Source organism: Cervus canadensis, chromosome 6 (assembly GCF_019320065.1).
Source record: "Cervus canadensis isolate Bull #8, Minnesota chromosome 6, ASM1932006v1, whole genome shotgun sequence".
NCBI lineage: Eukaryota > Metazoa > Chordata > Mammalia > Artiodactyla > Cervidae > Cervus > Cervus canadensis.
Window position 1 is genome coordinate 36,881,870 of NC_057391.1, and position 23,779 is coordinate 36,905,648.

The 23,779-nt window shown below is 55.4% G+C and overlaps 1 protein-coding gene and 1 non-coding gene across 4 annotated transcripts; one reads left to right on the top strand and one right to left on the bottom strand.

Annotated features, from left to right (window-relative positions):
• Positions 1-1,062: 1,062 nt before the first annotated feature.
• On the bottom strand, positions 1,063-22,716 carry PLCB2 (phospholipase C beta 2). Of its 3 annotated transcripts, none has more exons than XM_043471458.1 (32): positions 22,341-22,716; positions 18,675-18,752; positions 17,979-18,047; positions 17,265-17,402; positions 17,058-17,137; positions 16,920-16,973; positions 16,536-16,611; positions 12,112-12,212; positions 11,776-11,942; positions 11,541-11,687; positions 11,239-11,396; positions 10,871-10,953; positions 10,513-10,597; positions 9,780-9,942; positions 9,526-9,635; positions 9,341-9,437; positions 8,346-8,430; positions 8,112-8,236; positions 7,419-7,573; positions 6,714-6,878; positions 6,038-6,137; positions 5,213-5,317; positions 4,950-5,044; positions 4,751-4,826; positions 4,434-4,475; positions 4,092-4,323; positions 3,837-4,002; positions 3,614-3,690; positions 3,426-3,521; positions 2,829-2,886; positions 2,507-2,593; positions 1,063-2,143 (listed from the first exon to the last, which is right to left on the bottom strand). In XM_043471458.1, exons 1-32 carry the CDS (start codon positions 22,422-22,424, stop codon positions 1,940-1,942), a joined length of 3,558 nt encoding a protein of 1,185 aa, XP_043327393.1. In that variant the 5' UTR covers positions 22,425-22,716; the 3' UTR covers positions 1,063-1,939. The 3 variants fall into 3 exon arrangements, with proteins under 3 accessions (XP_043327393.1, XP_043327391.1, XP_043327394.1); XM_043471456.1 differs by having other exon boundaries at positions 4,434-4,478; XM_043471459.1 differs by lacking the exon at positions 4,434-4,475.
• LOC122444421 lies at positions 12,928-13,030 on the top strand. The gene has a single exon (XR_006270260.1). It is a non-coding gene; the product is annotated as a U6 spliceosomal RNA (small nuclear RNA).
• Positions 22,717-23,779: the final 1,063 nt, after the last annotated feature.

The following is a 23,779-nucleotide window of genomic DNA, read 5'->3' on the forward strand; positions in this document are numbered from 1 at the left end:
GAGGAGAGGGGGCAGCTGAGTGCTCAGCTGGAGGGCTGAAGACGGGACACTAGCCTGGGATGTAGATGTCCCAGGCTTAGCTGCCTCCAGCGTGTATGCAGGCTGATCAATGACAGGCCTTACTCTTGTGAATGAGCAGGGCCCCAGCCTCATCCTGCCACCAGAGACTGCTAGCATCTCAGAGATCAGCCCCCAGAGGGATGGGGGCTCCTGTTTATTTTCCGAAGGTACAGGTGCTCATAGCTAATGGCATTTGCTATAATTCTCTGATAAGAAAACAACCTCTTCCCAGAATCTACCTCCCACCCTGCTTCTCCCAAGCCAGGGCCTGTCTTCATGTGGGATTTGAGACTGTGTCATAGGTGTTAGGCTTCCCCGGTGGCTCAGTGGTAAAGAATCTGCCAGCAAAATGCAAGAGCCTCAGGAGCCTCAGAGACTCAGGTTCAATCCCTGGGTGTGGAAGATCCCCTGGAGAAAGGCATGGCAACCCACTCCAGTATTCTTGCGTGGAGAATCCCCATGAATCCCCATGGACAGAGGAGCCTGGCGAGCTACAGTCCATAGGGTCGCAAAGAGTCGGAGATGACTGAGCAACTTGGCACAGATGCAAGCACAATAGGTGCAGTGAATAGCTGCATAGAAGCCTCCTACAGCATATGGTGGGGTCAACCCTAACTGCCACAGGTCAACCCTAAGTGACCACTCTAAGTGTGCCTCAAGGGGCCCAGTTGGCCTGAAAGATTCTGACTCCCCAAGAGGGTAGGGGACACCTTTGTTCTTTTGCCCCAGCCCTGAGGGCGGAGGCAAGGAATGGCCACATTTGGGTGGGGAGTGGAGCAGAAGGGTGATGTCATTTTCCAGTGGTTATGGCATCAGGGCTGGCAGAAGGGGAAGTGAATCCTCTTCAAACCAAGAGGCAGGGCTTTTCCACTGTGCTCTGGAAGGAACCTGGCGCCCAGTTCAACTCTTAAGGGCTTTTTCCCCAGCGCATTTCAGTTGAGGGGCACTCTACTCTGCTGCCCCCCATTTCTCAGAGAACAGAGGCCAGGCATAGGCAGAAAATCTTGGGACAGGGTTCTTTAGTAGGAGTTAGAAAGAGAAAAATAAATAAACCTCATACAGTCAGGAGAGAAAATAGTGCTGACCTTATCAGACAGCCACAGTCGGGGGCACATGCTGGGAAGTGCCCCCAGGTCTCAGAAAAGGGGTGATCAGGCTTTGGGTGGGAGAGAGCACAAAAGGCAGTCTTTCTCCCCTCTCCCCCAGCCCCAGTTGTCTCAGCGGCCTGAGGGTCATACAGCTGAGGCAGCTTTTCCACATCAGCCTCCCATCCCCCACAGGCAGGAGGCAGGAAAGGCATCTCAGCCTGGGATCCTGGGAGCAGCCATCCATCCCCAAAGAACTGGAAGGAAGTGCCAAACTCTGTATCCAGGAACTGACAATGAGGTCAACTCAGGGCAAGCCGGAGATGGGGCCTATGAGCCAGGCTGAGTCGCCTGCCTTAGGGCAGGAGTTTTTGGAGTTTGGCCCTGCTTGAACTACAGGGGCAGGAGTGGAGGTTCCAGGCGGCCAGGTCTAACCCTCCAGGAGAGGAAACCGAGTCCAGAGTGGCTCACTAGGAAAGGCAAGAGTGGGGGGCCAGGACCCCATTTTCTGCCTCACAGGTCATATTTTTTCCCTCAACAAATATGTGACACTTGTTCAGAGAGGAGGGGAGGAGGAGCAGGATGTTGGCTTGGAGAGGGCCTCAAGGCCTCAGAGGGGTCCCACATGGTTCCAGCCTCCACCTTAGCCTGCAGCTGAGGGAGGGGCTCCAGTGTCCGAGGGAGCCCCAGCTTCCTGCACCTCAGAACGCAAGGGGCCCTCTCCTCCAGGGGTTGGAGCCATATCCCAGAAAAGAGTGAATGTCCTTGCAGGATGTCCCCATGGGATGGGGGCATCAGAGGTGGCTCTCCTGGGTCTCTGCCTGCTCTGCGAGTGTGTCCTGCTCACACAGCTCCCTGGAGACCACGCAGGGTCTCTCAGGCTTGTCCTCCTCCTCAGAGGGGAAGCAGGCCTGGAGGCAGGTCCTCACTGACTCCTTCACTTCCATCTCCAGGCCCTTCATCTTGGCCTCGTACTCTGCCATCGCCTCCTGCTGGAACTGTAGGGACAGTGAAGACCACCCCCTGGCTCAGGATGGGCCACCTGCCCCGCCTCCCTCCCCAGGACAGTGGAACCTAACCGGGAGATGCCTGGTTTGTTTAGACTGCCCAGAAAATCAGGGTGGGAAGTGGAGCCCATCAGGGGGTTTCTCAGGGGAGGGTCTGCCAACCAAGCGAAGACATCTGCAGAGATGCCTCATGACCCCCTGGGAACCACAGCCCTGACCCCCCCAGGAGAGGGGCCAATCCCTTTCCTCCCACCTCCTGACTGGCAGCTCCCCAGAGCCCGGTCCCTTTGCACCCTGGAGCCAGGCCAGCTCTGCTGTGGGCCTGGGTAGTGGTCCACACCCCTCCACCCCCACCTGTTTTTCCATCTCCTGGATCTGTTCCAGGCAGGCTGCCTGCTTCTCCTCCAACTTCTCCTGGTGCCTCTCCAGGTTCTCCGTCATCTGGGCAGGAGTAAGTGGCAGATACAGACCCCTTTAGGCTGGTGTCCCAACCTCTGCACAAATACTAGAATCCTGGATGGCCCAAGGGGTAGCCCCACCCCTGCACTGCCACCTGCCCCATCCCTAGCTGCATGGGCCAACTGAGACAGTGCAGCTCCTAAGGGCAAAGTAAAGGCCTGGGACCACCTCTTCCCTCAGAGAGAGTGTGTTTGGGAAGAACATAGCTCTCACACACCTGCTTGATCACCTGCACCACCTCCTGGATGTGGGAGTTGTTAATCTCTCTCTTCAACCTGTTGGAGTGATCAGAGTTTCAGATGGGATAAGAGGCTGCTGAGGAGAGCTGGGTGGGACAAAGTCTCCACAGTGTGTAGGCAAAATGAGAACTTCATCATAGAATCATCTGTGGCTGGCACATCTATGTCTGGTCTGGGAACCAGCCAGAGGGGTAAGCAGAGGACCTGAGGAGCCTTTGGGAGCCCTGGGGGCCTTCTGAGGGAAGGGGCTTCCTCACTAAAATGCATTGTTCCTTAAGGTATGCATTGGAAAGTGTAGGTGCAGATCAGCTGTCCCAAGGTTTTGCTTCCCTCTTGGCATGTTTAATTTTCCCTTAAATTCTCCTCTCTGCTCAAATAGTGGTGGCATCTGTGTTTTGCCTAAGGAGGACATTCTCTGATTCAGAGGTGACAGAAGTGGAATCACCTTTCAAGAACCAGCAGACTCCGGGAAACAAGTCAGGACCCCCTTGTAGGGAGGCCCCTTCCCACCCGAGTGGTTCCTGCTCAGCACGGGGCCTGGAGTATGAGTCTTGTGCCTCCCCTCCAGGACTCACCTCTCCTGAGCCATCTTGTCTGTGGTGACCTTCATCATGGCCTGGATCCGCTCCAGCCTCTTGGCCTCCAGCTTCTTCTTCATCTCTTTGGTGTCACTGCAGAGAAACAGGCATCAGGAAGAAGTTGCCTTCCGCCTGGGACTTCCTGGAAGGTAAGAGTCAGGAGTAGAAGGGAGGGCAGGCCGTACGTCTCCAAGGTCTCCTTGAGGGTCTTCCGCTCTGCAGCCTGTTTCTCCCTGGCCAGCTCCATCATCTTGGTCATTTGCTGAGGGAAAGGAAGAACCGGCTAAGCCAAGCAGAAGAGAAGCCCTTCGATGCGCAATGTGCCGAAGGTGGGGTCGGGCCGTCGCTTCCTCCCCTCCCCGTCCCTCCCCTCCCTCCCCTCCCCCTCCCCTCCCCTCCCCCTGGCACCTGGGCCGCGTGCTGCTCCTTGAGCTTCAGGACACACTCGCACTGCTCTTCGCCCAGCTGCAGCAGCTCCAGCTCCAGACTGTCCCTCAGCTCTCGCAGGCGCACGTCCTCGCCCTCCGGGCCTTCGGCCGATGCCGCCCCGGCGGTGTCCTCGCCGGGCAGGGTCCTGAGACGGCCACGTGGGAACACGCCGTGAGCCCCAGGCCGCCCGCGCCGCCGAGGGCAGAATGCCGCCGCCGTCGCCACCGCCCTTACCTCTTTTTGCGGGATCCCTTGCCCGGGCCGAGCTTACGGCCCCGACACCCGCCGCCGCCCCCCGCGCTCGGAGGCCCGAGCCCGGCCAGCTGCGCCGCGCCCCTCTGCAGCAGCTCCTCCCAGCGCCGCACGCCGCGCCGCCCCAGTTCCCGCAGCTCCTTCTCCTGGCGCCGCTGCAGCTTCACGACGCCCTTCAGCTCCCGCAGCTCCTCCAGGCTGGCGGTCTGCGGTTCTGTGGGGGCCAGGGTGAGGCGTGCGCCCCCCGGGAGCCTCCCCCCGCCACAGAGTCCCCGACCCTCCCCAAACTGGACCCCCACGTTTCTCGGACTCAGCAGGCCTTACCCGCAGCTTCTTTCGTGGCCTCCTCCCTGGCCTTGGCCCCGGCTGCTGCAAGAGCCAAAGGCGAGGCTCTTGGGGTGCCCTGCGGGCCCCTGGGCTCGGCTGCTCCCCTCCCAGTCCCGCGACAATGTGGGCCGCCTGCTGAGCACTGCCCAGCCCGAGGCTTCACACGCAGCTGTTCCCTCCCCAGGTGAAAGTCTTTGCTTTTTTATTATTATTATTTTTTTTTATGAAAAGCTGCTGCCAGGCTGGGATGTGCCTATGCGTGCAGCGGCAAGGTCAAGACCCTTCGGATAGGTGGGAGGACCCCGAGTGCGTACCTGCTGACCCATTGCTTGTTGGAGCCGATGCCCCATTGACCTGGTTGGCAGGGTGATTCCCAAGAGGGAAGGGACTCTGTAGGAAGAGCGGATTGGGAGGGTGCCTCTTGCCCTGAGCCGGGAGTCGCCCCCACCCTCATCTTCCTGCAGATGGGGCAGGCCTGTGCGGGGCGCTGGCAGGAGCCCTGACAACACAGACCTCGGGCTGGCCTCCCATGGCTTCCTTGAGCTTCACAGACTTCTTATCATGGGCACTGAAGAACTTGATAGGGTTAGCGAGGGCCACCGTGAGATCTGGGTGCACAGGGACATGGTGGACCTGGTGAGGAGATGTCCTTCGGAGCCTCTCCCATCCTCACCTGCCCCAGGATGCCCTGTTCTGCCTTCCTCTGGAGGCTGGCTTGAGGAGAAAGGAGAGAGGATGGACAGCCTGGGGCTCCCAGCATTCCAAGGACCTCCTACCTGCCCAGGTGTCAGGCACATAGTCCTTCATCTCCAGGAAGACAAACAGCGCGGGCATGGTGAGCGGCATGTTGCTCTCATTGTGCAGACAGAGATGGTGGTATCCTGTGGGACATGACCAGGTGACCAGTGAGCCAGAGCCCACTGCTTCCAGCGCTGCTCACCAGCAGCCCAGTACTCAACACTCCTGCCTTTAGTCTGCTTCCTGGCTGTGTGATCTTGAGTAGATTACTTTAAATCTCTGAGACTTTCCACATCTGTGAAATGGGGGTAACAGTGTCTACCTCATGTGGTTGTGTGCATGCTAAGTGGAGTCAGTCGTGTCCGACTTTGCGACCCTATGGACGGTAGTCCATCAGGCTCCTCTGTCCCTGGGATACTCCCAGGCAAGACTACTGGAGTGGATTGCGATGCCCTCCTCCAGGGGATCTTCCCGACCTAGGGATCGAACCTGTGTTTCCTGCAGCTCCTGCATTGCAAGCAGATTCTTTACTACTGAGCCCCTGGGGAAGCCCACTTCATGTAGTTATTCTCTAAATAAAGTGAGAATGTGTTATAAGCTGTTAAAGCATTTTAAGTGCCCAGTGAGCATCAGCTGCTTGGGAAACTGCCCCAGTAATTCTGGAAAATTAGAGACATTCTGTTGGGTGGGCAGAGGCCTCAACCTCTGTCAGTTTCCTGGAGAGGTGCTATTCCTGCCCCACTTTCTCAGGCTGATAACATGATAGGGCTACCTTCCTGAAGCTGCCATCTGTGGATGGGATCCTGATACTGGTCTTGGTCTCAGACCCACTGGGAACAGCAAAGAAGGACCCCTGTCCTTACCAGAATTCAGGGCACTGATGGGGATGATGCGGTGTCCAAGAAACTTATTGCCTTCCTCCATCACAGCGACTCTGAGGGAAGCCAGCTCAGGCATCAAGATCTGGTGAGAGTTCAGGACAGGGCAAGCTGGAGTGGGGAGGGGGCAGCCAGGCTTTCCCCCTTCCTGGCTCCAGAAATCTAGGGTCAGTGTGAGAACATGGCAGGTGTTACCAGATTTGGTGAGGACAAAAGGCCCAGTCTAAGCCACACACATAGCCATCCTAACAACTCAAGTCATAGCTGGTCCACACGGGGCAGAGAGCTGGATATGTGGCCTGGGGCTCCAGGGGCCTGCTGCAGACAGCCCTTGGCAGCTTTGTCAGCAAGTATCCAATGGAGGCAAAAGACCCCCATGATTCATTGGGCCCCTGCACCCTGGTCTGGGAATGCACATTTCTGCCTCTAATCCTAACATGAACAAGCATATGCATACACCTGTGCACACACACAAAACCTGCCCACCAAGTAAATTTCTGTAAACTTGGTTTTTGAACTCTTGAAACTCAGGAGGGCACAGGTGAGGGGTGGGGAGAGGAGGAGGTTCAAAGAACTCCCTTTATGTATTTCCTCTTCTACAAGTAGAGACCAAGAAGGAGGGGCAGGTCCCAGCCCCTGTTTGCCATGGGCCCCGCCCCACCTTCTCAAAGACAAAGGGCTCCTCCTTCCAGACCGGATTGATGGAGTTGGTATTGGGTGACAGCTTGGTGCGATAGCGCCTCTTGGGATCTCCCGGAAGGCCAAACAGCTCCACTTCCACATAAGTGCGCACACTGCGTTCTGACAGGAACTGCCCAGAGATCACCTGGAGGGGTGGGGTGTGGCACTGGAGATCAGTATCAGTTTCCCACTCAGGCCGTGCCCGGAACCTAAGTCCTCCAGCCCCCTGGCTGAAACATCCATTCTTGGGTACTGGGAAGAGCCCCGTTCAATTCTGGCCACAGAATAGAGGCTGTGTGGCTCAAGGATTACAGCTAAGCTCTGAATCCAGGGTGTTTCCAGCCTTCAGGGAAGAGGTGTGGGCTTCCCCACCTCCCTCTCCAGTGAGGAAGGAGCAGGGCCCTCCCCCAGGGCCTGGGGCTCCTGCTGCCCCACTCTGCCCACTCTTCTCCCCTCCCCCAACCCGGCCTCAGCCCTTCCCCTTGGTTTCCATGGGGACCAAGAGGCAGCCTCCAGTGCCGAGGAGGAGGCAGTTTCCAAGGCAACTTGCTACTGCACGAAACTGGCTGGGGCTGAAGTTTTCAGGATATCAGGGGAGGGGGTTGGGAATGGAGGGGTGGGGCTCCTGTGTCTTTTTCCTCAAGACCCCAGCCCTCCCAGCTACTTGTCCACCTCAGGGCCTTGCCGTAATGGAAAGGGTGGTGGCTACCACCACGTCGATGCGGTCCACTGAGAAGGGATTGAACTGCTTGTCCGACCGACGCATGAACTCATGCTTGAGGAGGTAGCCACTCTGCCCGTTGAACTCGAAAAGCGCCATGTTCTGCTGCATGGGCAGGTCTGGGGGGACAGGGGCAGTCAGGCAGGGAGCCCCAGCTCTGAGTCTGCACACAGCCTCTCTTTCCACATTTCCCCGCCTTTCCCATCTTGTGAGCAGGGAGGTTGGGACGGCCGTGAGGATGAGGGTTTCTCATGTCCCATATTGGTTCCTCAGGGTCTCATCTCTCAGGAAGGGCCCCAGCCTGAAGTCAGCAGGAGCAAAAGCCATGACCGGACCTCACACTCAGAGTGGGAGCTGAGACCAGTGGAGCAGGGGTTCCCACAGACCCGCTCAGGCTGAGCAGCCAGAACGCCAGAACCCTTGCCAGCACCCTGGCATCACCACATACACACTGGTGTACCTGCAGTCACACAGGTGTGAGCTGATGCAGTCAACACTCACACACCTGCACGTGCACCCACCTAACTGCATCAGCCTAAGTTAGCTCCCCCAACATCAGCTCCCCCAAGTCTGTTCCAAAGACCTCCCCCTCCCCAGGGAAGGGGTAAAGGTGGGAGGAGCAAGGGAATGTTCTTAAGGGCCTGATCATGCTCTTACCCATCGTCTGGAAGTTGAGGGCAACCATCTGACAACCAGCGTTCCAGAACATCTGGGGCATGTAGTTGGAGGAGTCCATGCGGGTCCCCTTGGGGTAGATGCGGCTCATCTGGCGCTTGTTGTAGCTGCCATGGAGTATAGGAACCGGGAGGACCACAGACCCACGAGCCTCGTCCCAGGCCCCCTGCCCCTCCACCCCACCAGGGACCCTGGCTACAGAGGTCTCAAGGATACTCCACAAACTGCACTGAGGACTTGGAGAGCAGATCGTAAGCCTTGAGCTCCGTGAAGGAGGAGATAACATAACTTCGGTTCTTCTCTGCATAGAGAATGACCGAGAGTCCACATCAGGATGTCCCCTCCCACAGGCCTGCCCCCCACTTTGGTACAGCTAACACTTCACTTCACCACTGAGGCCTGAGGGTTGAGGGGCCAGGCCCAGGGTAGGAAATGTGCAGATCTCTGTGGGTAGCAGTGTGTCCTGGGGTAAAGGGTATGCACAGTGGATATACACAGGGGTGGATTGTGAGTGCCAGAGTCCTGGAGGGTGGGGTGCATGCCCTGGGCACACACAGAGGGGTGTGGGGAACACACAGAGATGACCCCAGGGATCAGGAACACTCCATGAAGTACAGGGCGCAGGGGTTAGAGGCCCACAGCAAGAGTGGTGCCCAGGAAAGGGCGCAGGCTGGAGGTTCAGGGATGAGAAGCATCGCAGAGTGGACACAGAAACAGGTGTTGGTGATGGGGACATGCATAGAGGGTGAGAGGAACTCACTGTGAGCATGTCTGGAGAAGATAAAGGTAAACAGCACGGGTGCACTCAGAGAGGGAAGGGGACAGGGCACTGTGCTCTGGCTGGTGTCTTTGCCGACCACCCCCTCCCAGGAGTTCTCGGGCCCTGGAGGCCGCAGGAGCCCCGGACGCCCAGCTGAGGTGGCCTGTTGTAAATGACCTGCCTGTCACCGACACATTCCAGAGCATTCTGCATGCTGCCAAGTTCCCGTACAGTGACAGCACACTGGCAGCCACTGCCACTTAAACATGCCCTTTGCCTGGCTCCTCTGCTGGGTATTTATAGACAAGGCTCCCAGCCCAAGGGAGGGGAGGACCTGCCTGGCTCTCAGCCCCACCCATCAGGCTGCTCTGGTGTCAGGACACACTTCCTAAGGGCCTTCTTCTGCATCGAATCGTGACTTCCAGCTTCCCACCACCCCGTGCTAACTCACGGGCAGAGAGCTCGAAGGAGATGAACTTGGTGGGCTGGATGTAATTGACTAGGCTGGACATCTCCTCATAGGCCGTCACCTCCAGGCCCGCTGTGCCCTAGGGAGGAGGGGGAGGGTAGAGGAGAGGCCAGCAGAGGGCCCAGGGACCTGGCCCCACACCCCCGCCGGGAGGACTCCGCACACACCTCATCTGATTGCATCTTCTTTATCCCTTCTTCATCCAGGTTTCCCGACTCCTCCTCTTCTTCTTCTACCTCCTCCTCCTCCAGCTCAGCCCCTTCCTCACCAGCCCACACTGCAACATACAGCTCTGTCAGTGCTGGGGGCACCAGGAGACCCTACACCAGGCTGGCTCTCCCCTCCAGGCCCAGCCCCTCTCTCCCATTCCAGATGCTTCCCCATGCCCACGCCCACCCCCACTCCTCCCAGGCTGACTCACCTGTATCCTCACCCACAGGGGCATTGGGTGGGCTGCTACCCTCAGCCTCCCCATCCGGCTCCTTGCCGGAGGATGCAGGGCCAGAAAACTGGTTCTTCTTGTTCTTGATTAGGATCTTGCCTCGGAGATCCTCAGGGCTGGGCAGGGGGATGCCAGGTTTCAGCTGTGGGAGAAGAGAGAGAGGCCTCAGCCATCTCCTTACCTTCAGGGTATAGCCTAAGCTCCTTCAGGCCAGGCTGCGTTCCACTTGCCCCCTGCCTACTTCTCCAGCCTCGTGTCTCCTCACTTCACCTAGTGCCCCAGTCCTCTGTCTGACCCAACTTACTGTAGCTCCTCAGTGATGTTTTCTCACCTTATTCAGTCTGCCTGGAACACCCTTGCCCACTGTCATCAAGATGAATCCATTATCTCCCTCAGGTTACAACTTAATCATCACCTTCTCCAGGAAGCCTTCCCTAATCCCCAGGACCAGATCTGGAGCCCCACGTGCTCCTAAAGCAGCCACTGGTTGTAATGGCATGGTTACTTGTCTGCCTCCCAACTAGAGAGTAAGCAATCTGAGCGCTGGGACTGGCCCCTTTGCCACTAATATGTCCCTCAAGCCCAGCATAGTGTCTGACATGTGGTAGACAGTAGGACCCAACAATCCTCCCAGGTGAGCCTCAGCATCCTGGCACCCTGCGCTGGGTCCACAGCCCTCAGCCCCAGATGCCCCACAGTGAAGTCTGCTCACCGGGAACTTCTCCAGGGGTTCTGTGAGCAGCATATCCCCAAACATCGTCCGGCAGTACTCGGCCATCTTAGCCTGTTGGCGGGGTCTGCAGGGAGCAGACGTAGGTGGTGTTCAGCTGCTCCTCTCTACCCTCTTATCCATCTTTTTGTGCTCCCCGATGACCCAGATCAGAGGCTCAGGAATTTGGGGAGTCAGGGACACAGGCAGGAGAGCCCTCAGTCCCAAGGAGATTGTGAGGAGACCTGGGAGGGAGCTGGAAGGCATGGCTAAGAGGCGGGGGAATGACTGTGGGGAGGGTAGCAGCAGGTGGGAGATGGGGCCAGGGTAGAGAACAAGGCTGGGTGGCCTGGATACACACGAGTCCACGTGGTTTTCAAATGACAGGATGACCGGATAAGGGGAGGTCTTAAAGGCACTTTCTGCAATGGCTTCGATTGCTTCCTGGAGAAGAAGAGGACCCCATGGGGAAGAAGGAAGTCAGTGCTGTGTTACAGGCTTCCACTCCCCCAAAGGCACCATTGTCCACTCTCCAGTTTCAACACACATACAGAACTGGAGGGCGACTCTTGGCCCCTGTCCCTTCTGGTCCCCTCTAGTCCCCACGCTGGTCCAAGGCCTGCCAGCCATCCCTCCTCTCCTGCTTCACCACCCCCAACCCACAAAGGCTCTTGGCCCAGGGCCCTTCATTAGTGCCACTGCCACCAGCCTCTGCACACCGAGTCTCACCTTGAAATAGATGTCTGTGGTCATGGTGAAACCGTGGGTGATGATGGGCTCCTCGTCGGGGGGCTTCCCCTTCCAGCAGTCCAGCTCCACGCAGCGGCAGCCTGCCAGCAGCACTTGGCGGTACATCTCAGCAGAGGAAAGGCCTGAGAACTGGCCGGCTGAGCCGGAGGAGGGGTGAGGGGCAGGGGCTTCACTCAAGGGCAGTCCGGCTCCGCCCCGCCCCACTCCCCCTGCAGGGGATTCAGGGGACAGGGACAGGGCCCAGAAGAAGAGAGGTTGGCTGTGAGGTTGCCGGGGCCCACCTGTCAGGTAGGTGTTGTGGGAGGAGTTGATGAAGTAATGGTTGAGCGGCTGGGTCATGTCCTGGTGCAGCAGCAGCTTGTCCTGGGCCAGCACACTGTTCTCCGGCCCGCAGAGAAACCACACCATGCCCTCGGGGGACAGCTGGCCTGGGGGACGGGGTGGTTGTCAGGGCTGCAGCCTAGCCGCCGGAACGGGAAAGGTCCACAGGGGGCCCAAGTTTCCCTCCGTCCTCACCCCGCTGCACGTTGATGCCGCTGGGCTCGTACTTGTCGATGAGGCCCTGCACTTGGTCAGGACGCGCTGGCGGAAACAGCAGGGAATTGAGCCTGGAGTCGCGCTGTTTCTGGTTGATGAATTTGGCCAGGTGCTCCTTAGTCATATAGGGTTTGGCCTTGGAGTGGCTGCAGGCCAGACAGAGGAGCACGGGTCCCCCTCTAGATCCCCTGGGCTGGGGTGAGAGGGGGCTCAAACAACCCCCTTCTCCATCAACACCACCTAATTATCAGCATGGCAGGTGGGAATTTCAGCCACCACCCCTTCCCCAAGCCCAGCCCAGCCCAAGACGCTCACTAGGAAGTGAAGATCTCATCTATTTCTGGCCGAGGACAGAGGCTCATGAGGAAGCTCTTGTACACGGACTCTGGGAAGTCCTCGGGATTGATGGCATCGTTCTGGGAGATAGAGAGTCACTGATGACTCCTGGGTCCACCTCCCAACACTAAGAACCTCAGACTAGGCCCAGCCCTGTGCACGGGGACCTGGGGAGAGGGACGGCTCAGGGGACAGACAGAAGAGCATCAAGGGCACCCTGAGCCCCTGCTTTGCAAGGCCCTTGTTGCTGAGCAGACAGCATCTTAGCTGGTTTGCTTTGCCCCTGAATTGACCTCAGCTAGTCACTCCCCAGGTGGCTCAGTGGTAAAAGAATCGCCTGCAATGCGGGGAAATGCAGGTTCAATCCCTGGGTCAGGAAGATCCCCTGGAGGAGGAAATGGCAACCCACTCCAGTATTCTTGCCTGAAAAATCCCATGGACAGAGAAGCCTGGAGGGCTATAGTCCGTGGGGTCATAAAGAGTCAAACACGATTGAGTGAATGAGCATGAGTCTCTTGGCTAAGACAGAATTTGAACTAAGAATGACCAGAACAGGGAAGGAAAGAGGTGAGAAGCAAGTAGGGCTGTTTGTCAAAGCTGTGGGCTATCTTTTTCTTTTTAAGTGAAGGATAAATTTTCAAAAGAAAGCAATTTGCATACAAACAATGCACCTAACAACAGAACCTCAAAATGCATGAAGCAAAATGGACAGAATTGAAGGGAGAAATAGACGGTTCAACAACAATAGTTGGAGACACCAAAAAGCACAAGGAATGATAACAAAACATAGACAGATTGGACATCATCCAAATTTAAAATGTTTATATTCTTTCAGAGAAGGTTAGCATGACCCCTGTGCAAGGATGACATGTAAATTCATGAAGTGCTCCATATTGTTTTAAAAATTGTATTCCAAAGGACACTGTCAATAAAGTAAAAAGACAAACCACAGAATGGGAGAAAATATTTGCAAATCAGATATCCAATAATTGATCATGCCACAGTAAAAGACAGTCCAATTGAAAGATGGGCAATGGATTTGAATAGATATTTCTCCAGAGACGATATGAAAATGACCAATAAGCACATGAAGAGATGCTCAACGTCATTAGCCTTGTGTGCTGGGCTTAGTGACTCAGTTGTGTCCGACTCTTTGCGACACCATGGACTGCAGCCCTGCAGGCTCCTCTGCCCATGGGATTCTCTAGGCAAGAATACTGGAGTGGGTTGCCATGACCTCCTCCAGAAGATCTTTCTAACCCAGGGATCAAACCCAGGTCTCCTGTATTTGCCATTTGAGCCACCAGAGAAGGGGATTCTGCTGGGCCAAATTCTGAAAATCATCAGGACAAGGAACTCCTTTCTATGTTCCATTTTCTTCCTTCTGGAATAGGAATGTTTATAACTATTATCATATGCCTATCACACCACTGCATTTTGGAAGCAGAAGCCCTGTTGTCTTTTTCACTGATTCACAGATGTAATGGAATTTTGCCCCAGGGTTTTGACCTGTTGCTGATTTAGATGATCTAGATGAGATCTAGATTTTGAACTGATGATGTTTGGATGAGAGTTTAAACTTTAGGCTTGAGACTTTGGGGAATATTAGGGTAGGGTGAATATATTTTGCACAGGGGACAGACATAAATTTGGGGATCCAGAAGGCAGACTGGAGTGGGCTAAAGGTCACCTCCAAAAAAAATATGTCCATATCTTAATCCCCAGAACCTTTTAATGTCTCCTTATTTGGAAAAAGGGTCTTACAGATGTAATTAAGTTTCGGCTCTTCATGTGAAATTATCCTGGATTATCTCAGTGGGCTTGAAATTACAACAAAAGTGTCCTTACAAGAGAGAGGCATAGGAAGATTAAGTACATAGAGCAGAAAGTAATGTGAAGACAGAGCAGACAGAGAGATGTGGTCATAACCCAAGAATGCCAATAGCCGCCCAAAGCTGGAAGAGGCAAGGGAATATTTTCCTCTAGAGCCTCTGGAAGGAGCGTGGCCCTTGATTTTGGACATCTGGCCACAACAACCATGAGAGAATAAATTTCTGATATGTCAGGTCACCTAGTTTGTGGTAATTTATTACAGCGGCCAGGGAAACCAATACAACTAGTAAACATGTTAAAGGGTTTTGCACTTTTAAAAAACATTCTGAAGAAAATCTGGATAAACTGTGTGTGTCTGTGCTTAGTCGCTCAGTCGTGCCTGACTCTGCGACCCCCGTGGACTGTAGCCCGCCAGGTCCCTTTGTCCATGGGATTTTCCCGGTAAGAATACTGGAGTGGGTAGCCATTGCCTTCTCCAAGCTAATGCCTTCTCTTTAGCCTTGAAGTGAAGTGAAGTGAAATCGCTCAGTCATGTCCGACTCTTTGCGACCCCGTGGACTGTAGCCCACCAGGCTCCTCCGTCCATGGGATTCTCCAGGCAAGAATACTGGAGTGGGTTGCCATTTCCTTCTCCAGGGGATCTTCCCAACCCAGGGATCGACCCCAAGTCTCCTGCATTGCAGGCAGACGCTTTAACCTCTGAGCCACCGGGGAAGTAATTGCAAATCAAAACCACAGTGAGGGGAATTCCCTGGCAGTCCAATGGTTAAGACTCCACCCTTCCACTGCAGGGAGCACAGGTTCTATCCCTGGTCAGGGAACTAAGATCCCACAAGCCAGGGGGTGGAGCCAAATGGAAAAAGAGCATAAAACCACAGTGAGATACTATATCACACAGAATGACTAAAGTAAAGTAAGAAATAAAAAAGAGAGTAAGGTGAAGACGTGGAGAAATTGGAACACTTGTACAATGCTAGTGGGATTGTAAAATGGTATGGTCATTTTGGAAAATAGTCTAGCATTTCCTCAAAATGTTAAATATAGAGTTACTATATGACCCAAAAATTCCATCCCTAGGTATGTACCCAAGTGACTTGAAAACATATGTCCAGACAAAATCGTTCATAGAAGCATTATTCATAATTGCCAAAAAGTGAAAATGACCCAAATGCCCATCAACTGTTGAACAGGTAGGTAAAATGTGGTATATCTACACCATGGAATATTATTCCACATAAAGAGGAATGAAGTACTGCTAGATGCTACAACATGGATAAAGCTTGAAAACATTGTGCTAAATGAATGAAGCTTAAGATCAAAAACCACATATTGTATGATTCCATTTACATGAATTGTCCAGAATAGACAAATCTATAGAAACAGAAAGTAGCTTTGGTGGCATTCAAGAATTCTGTGCCTTTGCATTTCATTCCAAAAAAACCCCATCAGTTGTTTTCCAGGTTCACTCTGGAAAGCCAATATCGGTCTCAGTTTGGAGTAGAGGCTCTGAGCAGACGAGCTAGACTGAATCTTGGAGCCATCAACTACAAGCAAAGCTGGCTCAGGGGCTCCTACTATGATGCTGGAGAATTGACCAATAAGGAGGACGTGGCCAAGGTGGGAGCTCAGGAGGTAAGAGTAAAGAAGCGTGGATGTTGCTGACAGCAGCCAGTGATGCCCTAGCAGGAGCTCACTCGAACCCTCTCCCCAACCTCCAGCTTGCTTCCTCTGTGACTCATGGCACCAAGGGGTTCCCAGCTCCATAGAGCTGATCACAGGGAAGGATTCCTCCTGGAATTCATGTGGACAGGTAATCAATGAGGCCTCAGTTTTATTTATTTATAACGTTCCAAATTCTTATCAGGAGAAAAGACTCCATGGATTCCAGGTGGTACTCTATACTGAGGCACCAGTCAAGGGAGGATGGGAGCCTGATTCACCCTGCCAGGCAGGAACCCTGGCTCAGGGCTACGTCTGCCCAGACAGCTCCTTTTTGTAAGTCATGTAAGGTACCTCATGGGTGACCCCACATACAACTTGTAATTCAAAATTAATTACTTAAGTAAAAAGAAGGGGCTTCCCCGATGGCTCAAGTGGTAAAGCATCTGCCTACAATGCAGGAGACACAGAAGACCTGGATTCAATCACTGGTTTGGAAAGATCCCTTGAAGGAGGAAATGGCTACTCACGCCAGTATTCTTGCCTGAAAAATCCCATGGACAGAGGAACCTGATGGGCTATGGTCCACGGGGTCGCAGAGTCAGACACGACTGAGCACGCAAGCACACCAGTAGAAAGAAAGAAACTTTCATGTGCTGAGCTGAAGGAGTGTAGACCAACCTACTCTGAATCCGGGCACCTCAGCCGCCTGCCCTGATTCTGTCACTGCTCCTGATGTCAGGAATCAGTGGCTCTGGAGTTACCTGGCTTTTGGGGCTGTTGGCCAGGGCTGTACCATCATTTCTGCCCTCCCCATCCCCATGAGGTCTGCCCAAGTTACCCTCTAGCCAGAGGCAACTCAGGTGAGAAGGAGAATGCTGGGAGTGGGTTGGGGAAGGAGAACCACTCACCTTGCCTTTGGGGAGGTGGCAGGCACTGAGGGCAGCTTCCACCCGCTTGCGGTCAGCAGGGAACATCTGGAAAAAACTGAGGAGCAGAGAAAGTGAAAGTGAAAAGTGAAAGTCGCTCAGTCATGTCCGACTCTTTGCTACGCCATGGACTACAGTCCATGGAATTCTCCAGGCCAGAATACTGGAGTGGGTAGCCTTTTCCTTCTCTAGGGGATCTTCCCAACCCAGGGATCGAACCCAGGTCTTCTGAATTGCAGGCAGATTCTTTACCAGCTGAGAAAGGCATCAGGCAAAGAAGGGGTGTCAGGCCTGGAGAGGGAAGGCTTTGAAGAGCTTGGGGGAGGGGAGGGGAGGACGCATGGGGAGGGAATAGGGGAGACTCACTTCTTCACGGGAATCTTGCCCTCAGGGTTAAGCTGCATCTTGAGCTTCACAAGGCTGGTGGGCAGAAAGCAACCTGTTAAGGCCCAGTCCCGCACACTTAGCCCTGCATGCACTAAGGCCAGGCGAGGGGGCACTTACATCTTGTCCAGGAAGGTGCTGCGGGAGGCGTTGGCCGTCAGCGGATGCTTGGCCAGAGCCAGTACATCTTCAGCCCAGTCCTGCAGGACCCCAGAGCACAGCGGTCAGGTCCCTGACCCCAGAGGTGCCACCACACCCCACAGCCAGGCCTGTCCCTCGGGATTTCTGGGCAGCCCCCAGGACCCAGATCTGTGCCCCCCCACACACCTTGCCCACGTTCTCCTTGTAGGAGACGAAGTTATGGAAGGTGAGGTCCACCATGTCAGGACCGGATACCACTGTGAGCGTCTTCAGCAGGAAGTTGTCGGGGATGTTCATGTTGAAGACTTCCCGGAGCTTCTGGCTCTGCAGTGGGTGGTGACGCGGTGGGGATCAGCAGTGCACCCCCGGCTTTCCGCACCGTGGCTCTCCCTGTCTCTCCTTCTCAGTCGTGAAATCTGGCCCACTGGAGGGCATCTCATCTGTGCCCATCGTGGGAGCCACGGAAGGAGAGGCCCACAGGAAGAGACAAACCAAGGCCGTGGGGCCTGCAAGTTCTGTGTATTTTGTTTGCCATTTCTCATTTGAAGACAGATTCTTAGTCCCCAGATTCAGGGAATCTTGCTTCCCACCAATCCCTTCTTCCAACTTCCCTACCAGCATTAGGCAAAAACAGGAAAGCATTTAGAGGGGAGGGGAGAGAGGGCAAGCCACATCTCTCAGACAGCCTGGGGTGCTCTAGGGAGAGCTGGCCATGCAATGTCTCCATTCACTGTGTCCTGATACCAAAGCCCCAGCAAGCCAGGGGGCAGCCACACCCCTTCATGGCTCAGGAAGAGACCCTCTGCTCGCTCCAGAGATCAGGCTCCCCGCCCCCACAAGGACCCCTGCCCCGTGGAGCTGGTGGCCGTGCTGAACCTGGTCTCCTCCGGGCCCATTTACCTTGGGCATCTTGGCAAACTTCCCAAAGCGGGTGTCCCGGATGCTGGTGATATCCAGAAGCTCCATCTCCTGGTAGCAGCAAAGATGGGATGTGGACCGAGACATCAGATCGAGGATGAAGGGCAGGAAGCTTTGCACCCCTTCACATCTTGGCCAACTGCCTTTTCTGGATGCCAAGACTGTGGGGTCTCCCAGACTGCAAACTTCCCTTCTCAGCAAGCAGGCTCGCCTTCCTCATGTGACCCTCCTCCCTTCCTCTACAGCCATGCCTCCCCTGGCCACTCAAATTACTGGGGAGCTGTGACCTCATCTCCCCACCTCCATCCCAGATGCACTCTCCCCAGAGTCCCCCCGCCTTCTTTCTGCCCAGGTGCTGAGACTTCTCTGATCTCTCTGGACCCTCAAGGTTACCCAGAACCAGACAGGGAATCAGCCTTTGGCAGCAATTCTAATTCTATTCTGTCTCTCCAAGGGATGCTAAGGGTGGAGCATCAGGGCCGAGGTAGTCATGGTCCTCCTTGGGGTCCTCCCTCCCAAAACAGCCAGACCCTGCCCACAGGAGGTCGCGTGGAGCCACCCTTCCATGTCACTGTATACTGCTGGCATCCACACCTTCACCCCTGTGTCATCAAGAAGCTGCTTGGATTCGATGGATCGGCAGCAGCTCAGGGCCATGGTAGACAGGGGCTGCCTCACCTTACTCTGATAGGTCCAGTACAAGTAGTAGCCCTTGGGATCCACTCGAAGGATAACCGGAGAGGCTATCGTCGTTTCCTGCAGAGAGAAAGAGTCAGCCCCCTGCTCTGAAACTTCAGGCTGAGTGCTCCTGGCCCCAGCCAGGGGTTTCAGAGCTCACTGTCTGCCTAGGAGGTGGCTGTCTCAGGGGTCTGTGGGTATTTCTCTTTGTTCTCCAGAGCTAAGGGCAGGGTATAAGCCTTAAAAGCTCTGAACCAGGGGTGGGAAGGGGTAGAGGGTTGGAAATGACATTTCTGGAAGAGAAGAGGGTTTCCCCTCTAAATCCCAAATAGAAGTTCTCCCTTTAGACCCCAAGCAAGAGTCTTGGTCCCCACCTTACCCTGTGTTCAAGGCCCACAACTCAACCAAGGGGGTAGAATGTTCCTCACCAAGACTCCATGCAACCTCCAGGAGAGCTAAACACAGTGAGAGCCGAGAACCCAATCCCTGCAAAGCAGCCTCGCTTCCTTGCTGCCCAGTCCTCCCATCCATGGATCCCAACCACCCAACTGTCCCACATGCCTTCCCACCTCCCAGCACAAGCACCCAAACTTTCTTGCCTAAAATATCATCAAAGACTAGCTTCTGGAAAGCCTTTCCTGAGACATGCTGCAAAAACAGGGTAAGAGCCAGTTCTCAGACCTAGAAGCCTGTCTAAGAAATCCCCCAGGGCTCACAGACTGCCAGGAAACAAGCCTCTACTAGACCGTGAGTTCTGTGCACCATGTTTGCTGAAGGAGCGAGAGAATGAGGAATGAACTCACTTCTGAACTCCTGTTCCACTCACAGAGCACACAGGTTACCTTTTATCTTAATGGTCTTTGTATGCACAAATAACAAGATACTAAAGATGAAGTTTCCAACAAGGCACAGTAGTCGCTACGCACCAAACCAGAACAAATGCAGAATTTACAAAGGAAATGGTCCAGAAAAAGTTTCTCAAATCCGGGGTGGTTAGGATATGAGAGGGAAGAGAACACTGCTAATTCTGGAAAAAGCTATGTTGTGAACTCCGTTCCCTTCCCTCCCCAAGGGAGGGTTGAGGTGCCTGAGCCCTCACCTTAAACTTCCTGCACTTGGAAAGCTTTTGTCACCCCCTAAGGTTGTGGGGTCTGACACCTGCCTGGGAAAACGAATGGGTGACAGATGGGCTGACTATTGGGGAGAGAGAGTCATAGTGGTGTGATGGCTAGCCCAAACCCCCAGAGTCTGTAGGGCAATGAATCCGTATTTTCTGGGTCCAAAATGGGCCTGTGGGAGAGAGGGGCAAAGCCAAAGTTGCAAGAAACTGAAAGTGGTAACTGGATTCAGAGGGGCTGAAGAAGTAATTTCAAGTGACCTCCTGAAATAGAAATGATAGGAGGACCCTGGGCTTCCCCAGTGGCTCAAGGATAAAGAATCCGTCTGCAATGAAAAAGCTGCAGGAGACAACGGGTTCAATTCCTGAGTAGGGAAGATTCCCTAGAGGAGGGTATGGTAACCCATTTCAGCATTCTTGCCTGGAGAATCCCATGGACAAAGAAGCCTGGCAGGCTACAGTCCATGAGGTCGCAAAGAGTCATTCACAACGGAAGTACTTAGCACAAACCCAGGAGGACCCTAAGTAAGAGATCCCCAGGGGCTTCCCTGGAAGGTCTGGTGATTAAGATTCTGCACTTTCATTGCAGGGTGGGGTGCGGAGGTTCCATCCTTGCTCAAGGAATTAAGACCCCCACATGCTGTGTGGTACGGGCCAAAAAAAATTTTTTTAATTAAGGAAAAAAAGAGATTCCCCAGTTCTGGGAAGGGGGTTGGTGGGTCTCCTAAGAATCCTCAAAAATATCATGAGAATAAAAAGAAGTCTTACCCTTTTGCCAGGCCCAGTCCATGATAGCAGCTGCTCAGTTAAGAGCTTCAGTACCTCTTTGCTCCCTCCCTCTGTGCACCCTACTCCTAGTAGGCATAGAGGAGGAGCAGGGGATCCCCCCACAGGCCTTTGCAGAGGGTCTGCAGCCCACCTGAAACTATTCTTGGAGGTGGGGTAAAAGATGGCATTCTAAGTCAGGTTGGAGTTTTGAGGTAACTAGTCTCTGAAGTTAGACTGGGCTTTGTGAGGAAAAGAGTCCATAGGCTTGTCTATTCCCCAAGAGCGAGCAAGTGGAATGTCTCATGACTGACTGATTGTCCTTCCCGGGGTCATAGGGGAGCTTCTCCCACAGAATACATTGTAAACGGGCTCTGGGACACAAAATTAAGTTGGGAGCTCATTACATCCCATGCACTGTGCTTATCCAATACCCAGGTCATCTGCCAACTGGACCAAAGGCAGTCTGAGACCAGAGCCTCATCTGGCAGGTGCATGTGCCCTGAGACAGGGAGCTTCCTGCTTGTGGGAGGCAGGGTCCAGGACCCTGCAGTGCCCTGCCTCAGGGAGGGCAGCGGGCCCGCTGGGTACACGGAGGCTGGCTTGCAGAGAAGGCCACATGGCACATCCCCATCCATAATGATGCTAAGGTTACACACATTTCCCAGAGGAACTGAGAGAGGCCACTTCACTTTTCATTCTGAGCCACTTCCCTTGTCCCGCAGACTCCTGGGATATACCTCCACCATGCCGCAGTGCCCACACCACTCCTGTCAAAGCAGAAAACCCCTTACCATGGGCCCCTCTCCCTAGTCATAGCAACCAGATTCCTCAGCCGAGCCCAGTCCCTAAGGCCTGAGAGCCTTAACTCATGGACACTGAGCTCCCTCATCCCACCTGTGAGGAGGAGGAACCAGCCCTAAGGGCCCACCCTTCCTGCCCCACCACCCAGCCTTCAGGTTCCCTCCCTGAGACCAGCCAGCTCTGACTCTCACACCAGGCCAGCCCAGCAGCCTCCACTCCCTGAGGAGGACCCCAAGCCCTTGCCCCTGCCTCCTGGAGAACTCCTGGCCTGTGGCGACACACACATTTTCAGGGTCCAGGAGAACCAGAGGCTAGGAAGCAAGCCCAGTTTGAGAAGGAGCAGACACCCTGGAGACAGAGGTGCAGGACACAGCGTGGTTTCCCCATTCCCTGCAGACAGGCAGGCGTCAGGGAGCCAGGCAGAGAGCAGCTGGCAAAAGCAGAAGTCTATCAGTTCCCTCCCAGGCCCCGGGGAGCAGAGCCTCCAGGTCTCACTTGCTCAGGGTCACCCCACAGCCGCTGGCAGGGAGTGGGACCTCCCCGGGACAGGCCAGGGTGGGTGGGGAGGAGCCGGTGCTTGTGCTGGGAGCAAGGGCCTGGCTCACCTCGGCTTCTGGTCCGGCCTTGGCTCTGGGGCACCTTTCCTCCCTCCCGCAATGAGACCAGGAGAAACACACCCTGCTCTTCTTGGGGGCTTGGGGGAAAGGAAGACCCAGACCCAAAGAGGCTTCCTCCTGCGACCACTCGAGCAGCTATCCTCCTCTCACAGAACCTTAGCCCCTGGCCGCCCAGGAACACGGGCTTGGGCACGCACCCTCACCCCTAGGTTTGTTTATCTGGACAGCTGTATCAGCTGCCTGGCCAAGCCACATGGGCGCCTGAATCCTGGCAGACATAAACCAACCCAGTCCCCCTGGCAAAGCCCGCAGCAGCCCATCCGCCACCCCATCCCTGCAGCAGCCCTCTCCAGCCCCACTCACATCATCCCATTTGATGAAGCGCTCCCCTTGGCTCAGATAGGCCTTCACCTTGGGGGGCAGCAGGACGGGGTTCAGAAGAGACATGTTGCCAGGCGTCCCTCTTGGAGAGGCTGGGCAGGCAGAGTGCCCGGGAGGAGGGGAGGAAGGAGGGCGGGCAGGAGGGGAGCCTAGCCGGGCTCACATGGCACCCGCCCCAGCTAGTCCGGAAGTCTGGGTGCTCCTGCAGCCCGCAGGGTGCAGGACTGAGCGCTTCGGCCAGAGGCCCATCTGCCTTTTAAATCAGCCTCCTTCCGCCAGCCTGCAGTGGGGGGCTGTGGTCACTGCTCCTGCCCCTGGAGGCCGGACTCCCCTCCCCAAAGCCCCCGCCCTCACCCGGCGCCTCGGCACTTCCTGCTCAGGGCTTCCTTCTCGGTGCTGCTCGGCCCTGAGAGGCAGGTCATGAGGTCTGGTCGCCTCGGAGCAGGGGCCTCTCAGTCCCAGATCAGATGCGGCAGGGGCATACGCTAGGGGTACTCTTCCCCAGGTGGACACTGAGGGGGAAGGGACCCCCACAGAGGTGGGGTCCTGAGCACCAGAGACTCTCTCTCAGAGGCTGAGGAGGAGGCTGGGACCCCCCTGAAGATGGGAGTTGAGGGTGGGGCAGGGTCCAGCTGGGATTGAGTGCTTTGAATAAGCAAAGTTTGCTGAACACCCAGCTCCTCTTTCTCAACCCTTCCTCCCCATGAAAATGAGGTGCAAGTGAGGCAACGGCACCCCTCACCTGTCACATGACTCCCTCCTCTCAGCCCTCCAGAGTGGCCGAGGCCTGGACCCTTACTGACCAGCCGCCACTCGGCACACAGCTGCCCTGAGCACCCTTCAGCCACCACCCCCCAACTGTGATCTCCTGCAGGCTCCCTCCTCTGCCCTGTGCTGGGGCCTGTCTGTCGGGGAGAACGCTTAGGGCAGGGGAGCTGTTCAGAGAGGCCTCTGCTCCGTCTGCTCAGGGCGCATGACCCTAACTCTCCTCCAGCCCAGGGCCCAGGCCCCCGGGAGCTCGGTCATAGCCCAGGGCAGCCCAGCCCACTTCCTCTTGCCCAACCTGCTCTTATCACCCTTCTTAACCCAGCTGGGGGAGCCAGAGCTCTGACCAGGACTTCCTTCCCCTCTCAGGGCCCCGATTTCTGCCCCAGGTCCCATCATGGACCCTGGTACCACCCCCTGGCCACCACGGGACCCTTGCCCAGGCCCTAGAACTGCCTCCGATGGCCATTCTGGCCCAGGGCAGGAGGAGGGGGGCCCTTTGGGGGCCGGAGCTGAGGGGATTCCTAGCACAAAATTAACTCCCAGAAAAACAACTCTAAGACCACTGGGGTGGAGTAAGGCCTGACAGCCTGTGGAATCCGCATGGGAATCCGCCATGCTGACCTGCCCTCTGCCGAAGCACTCAGCCAAGCTCC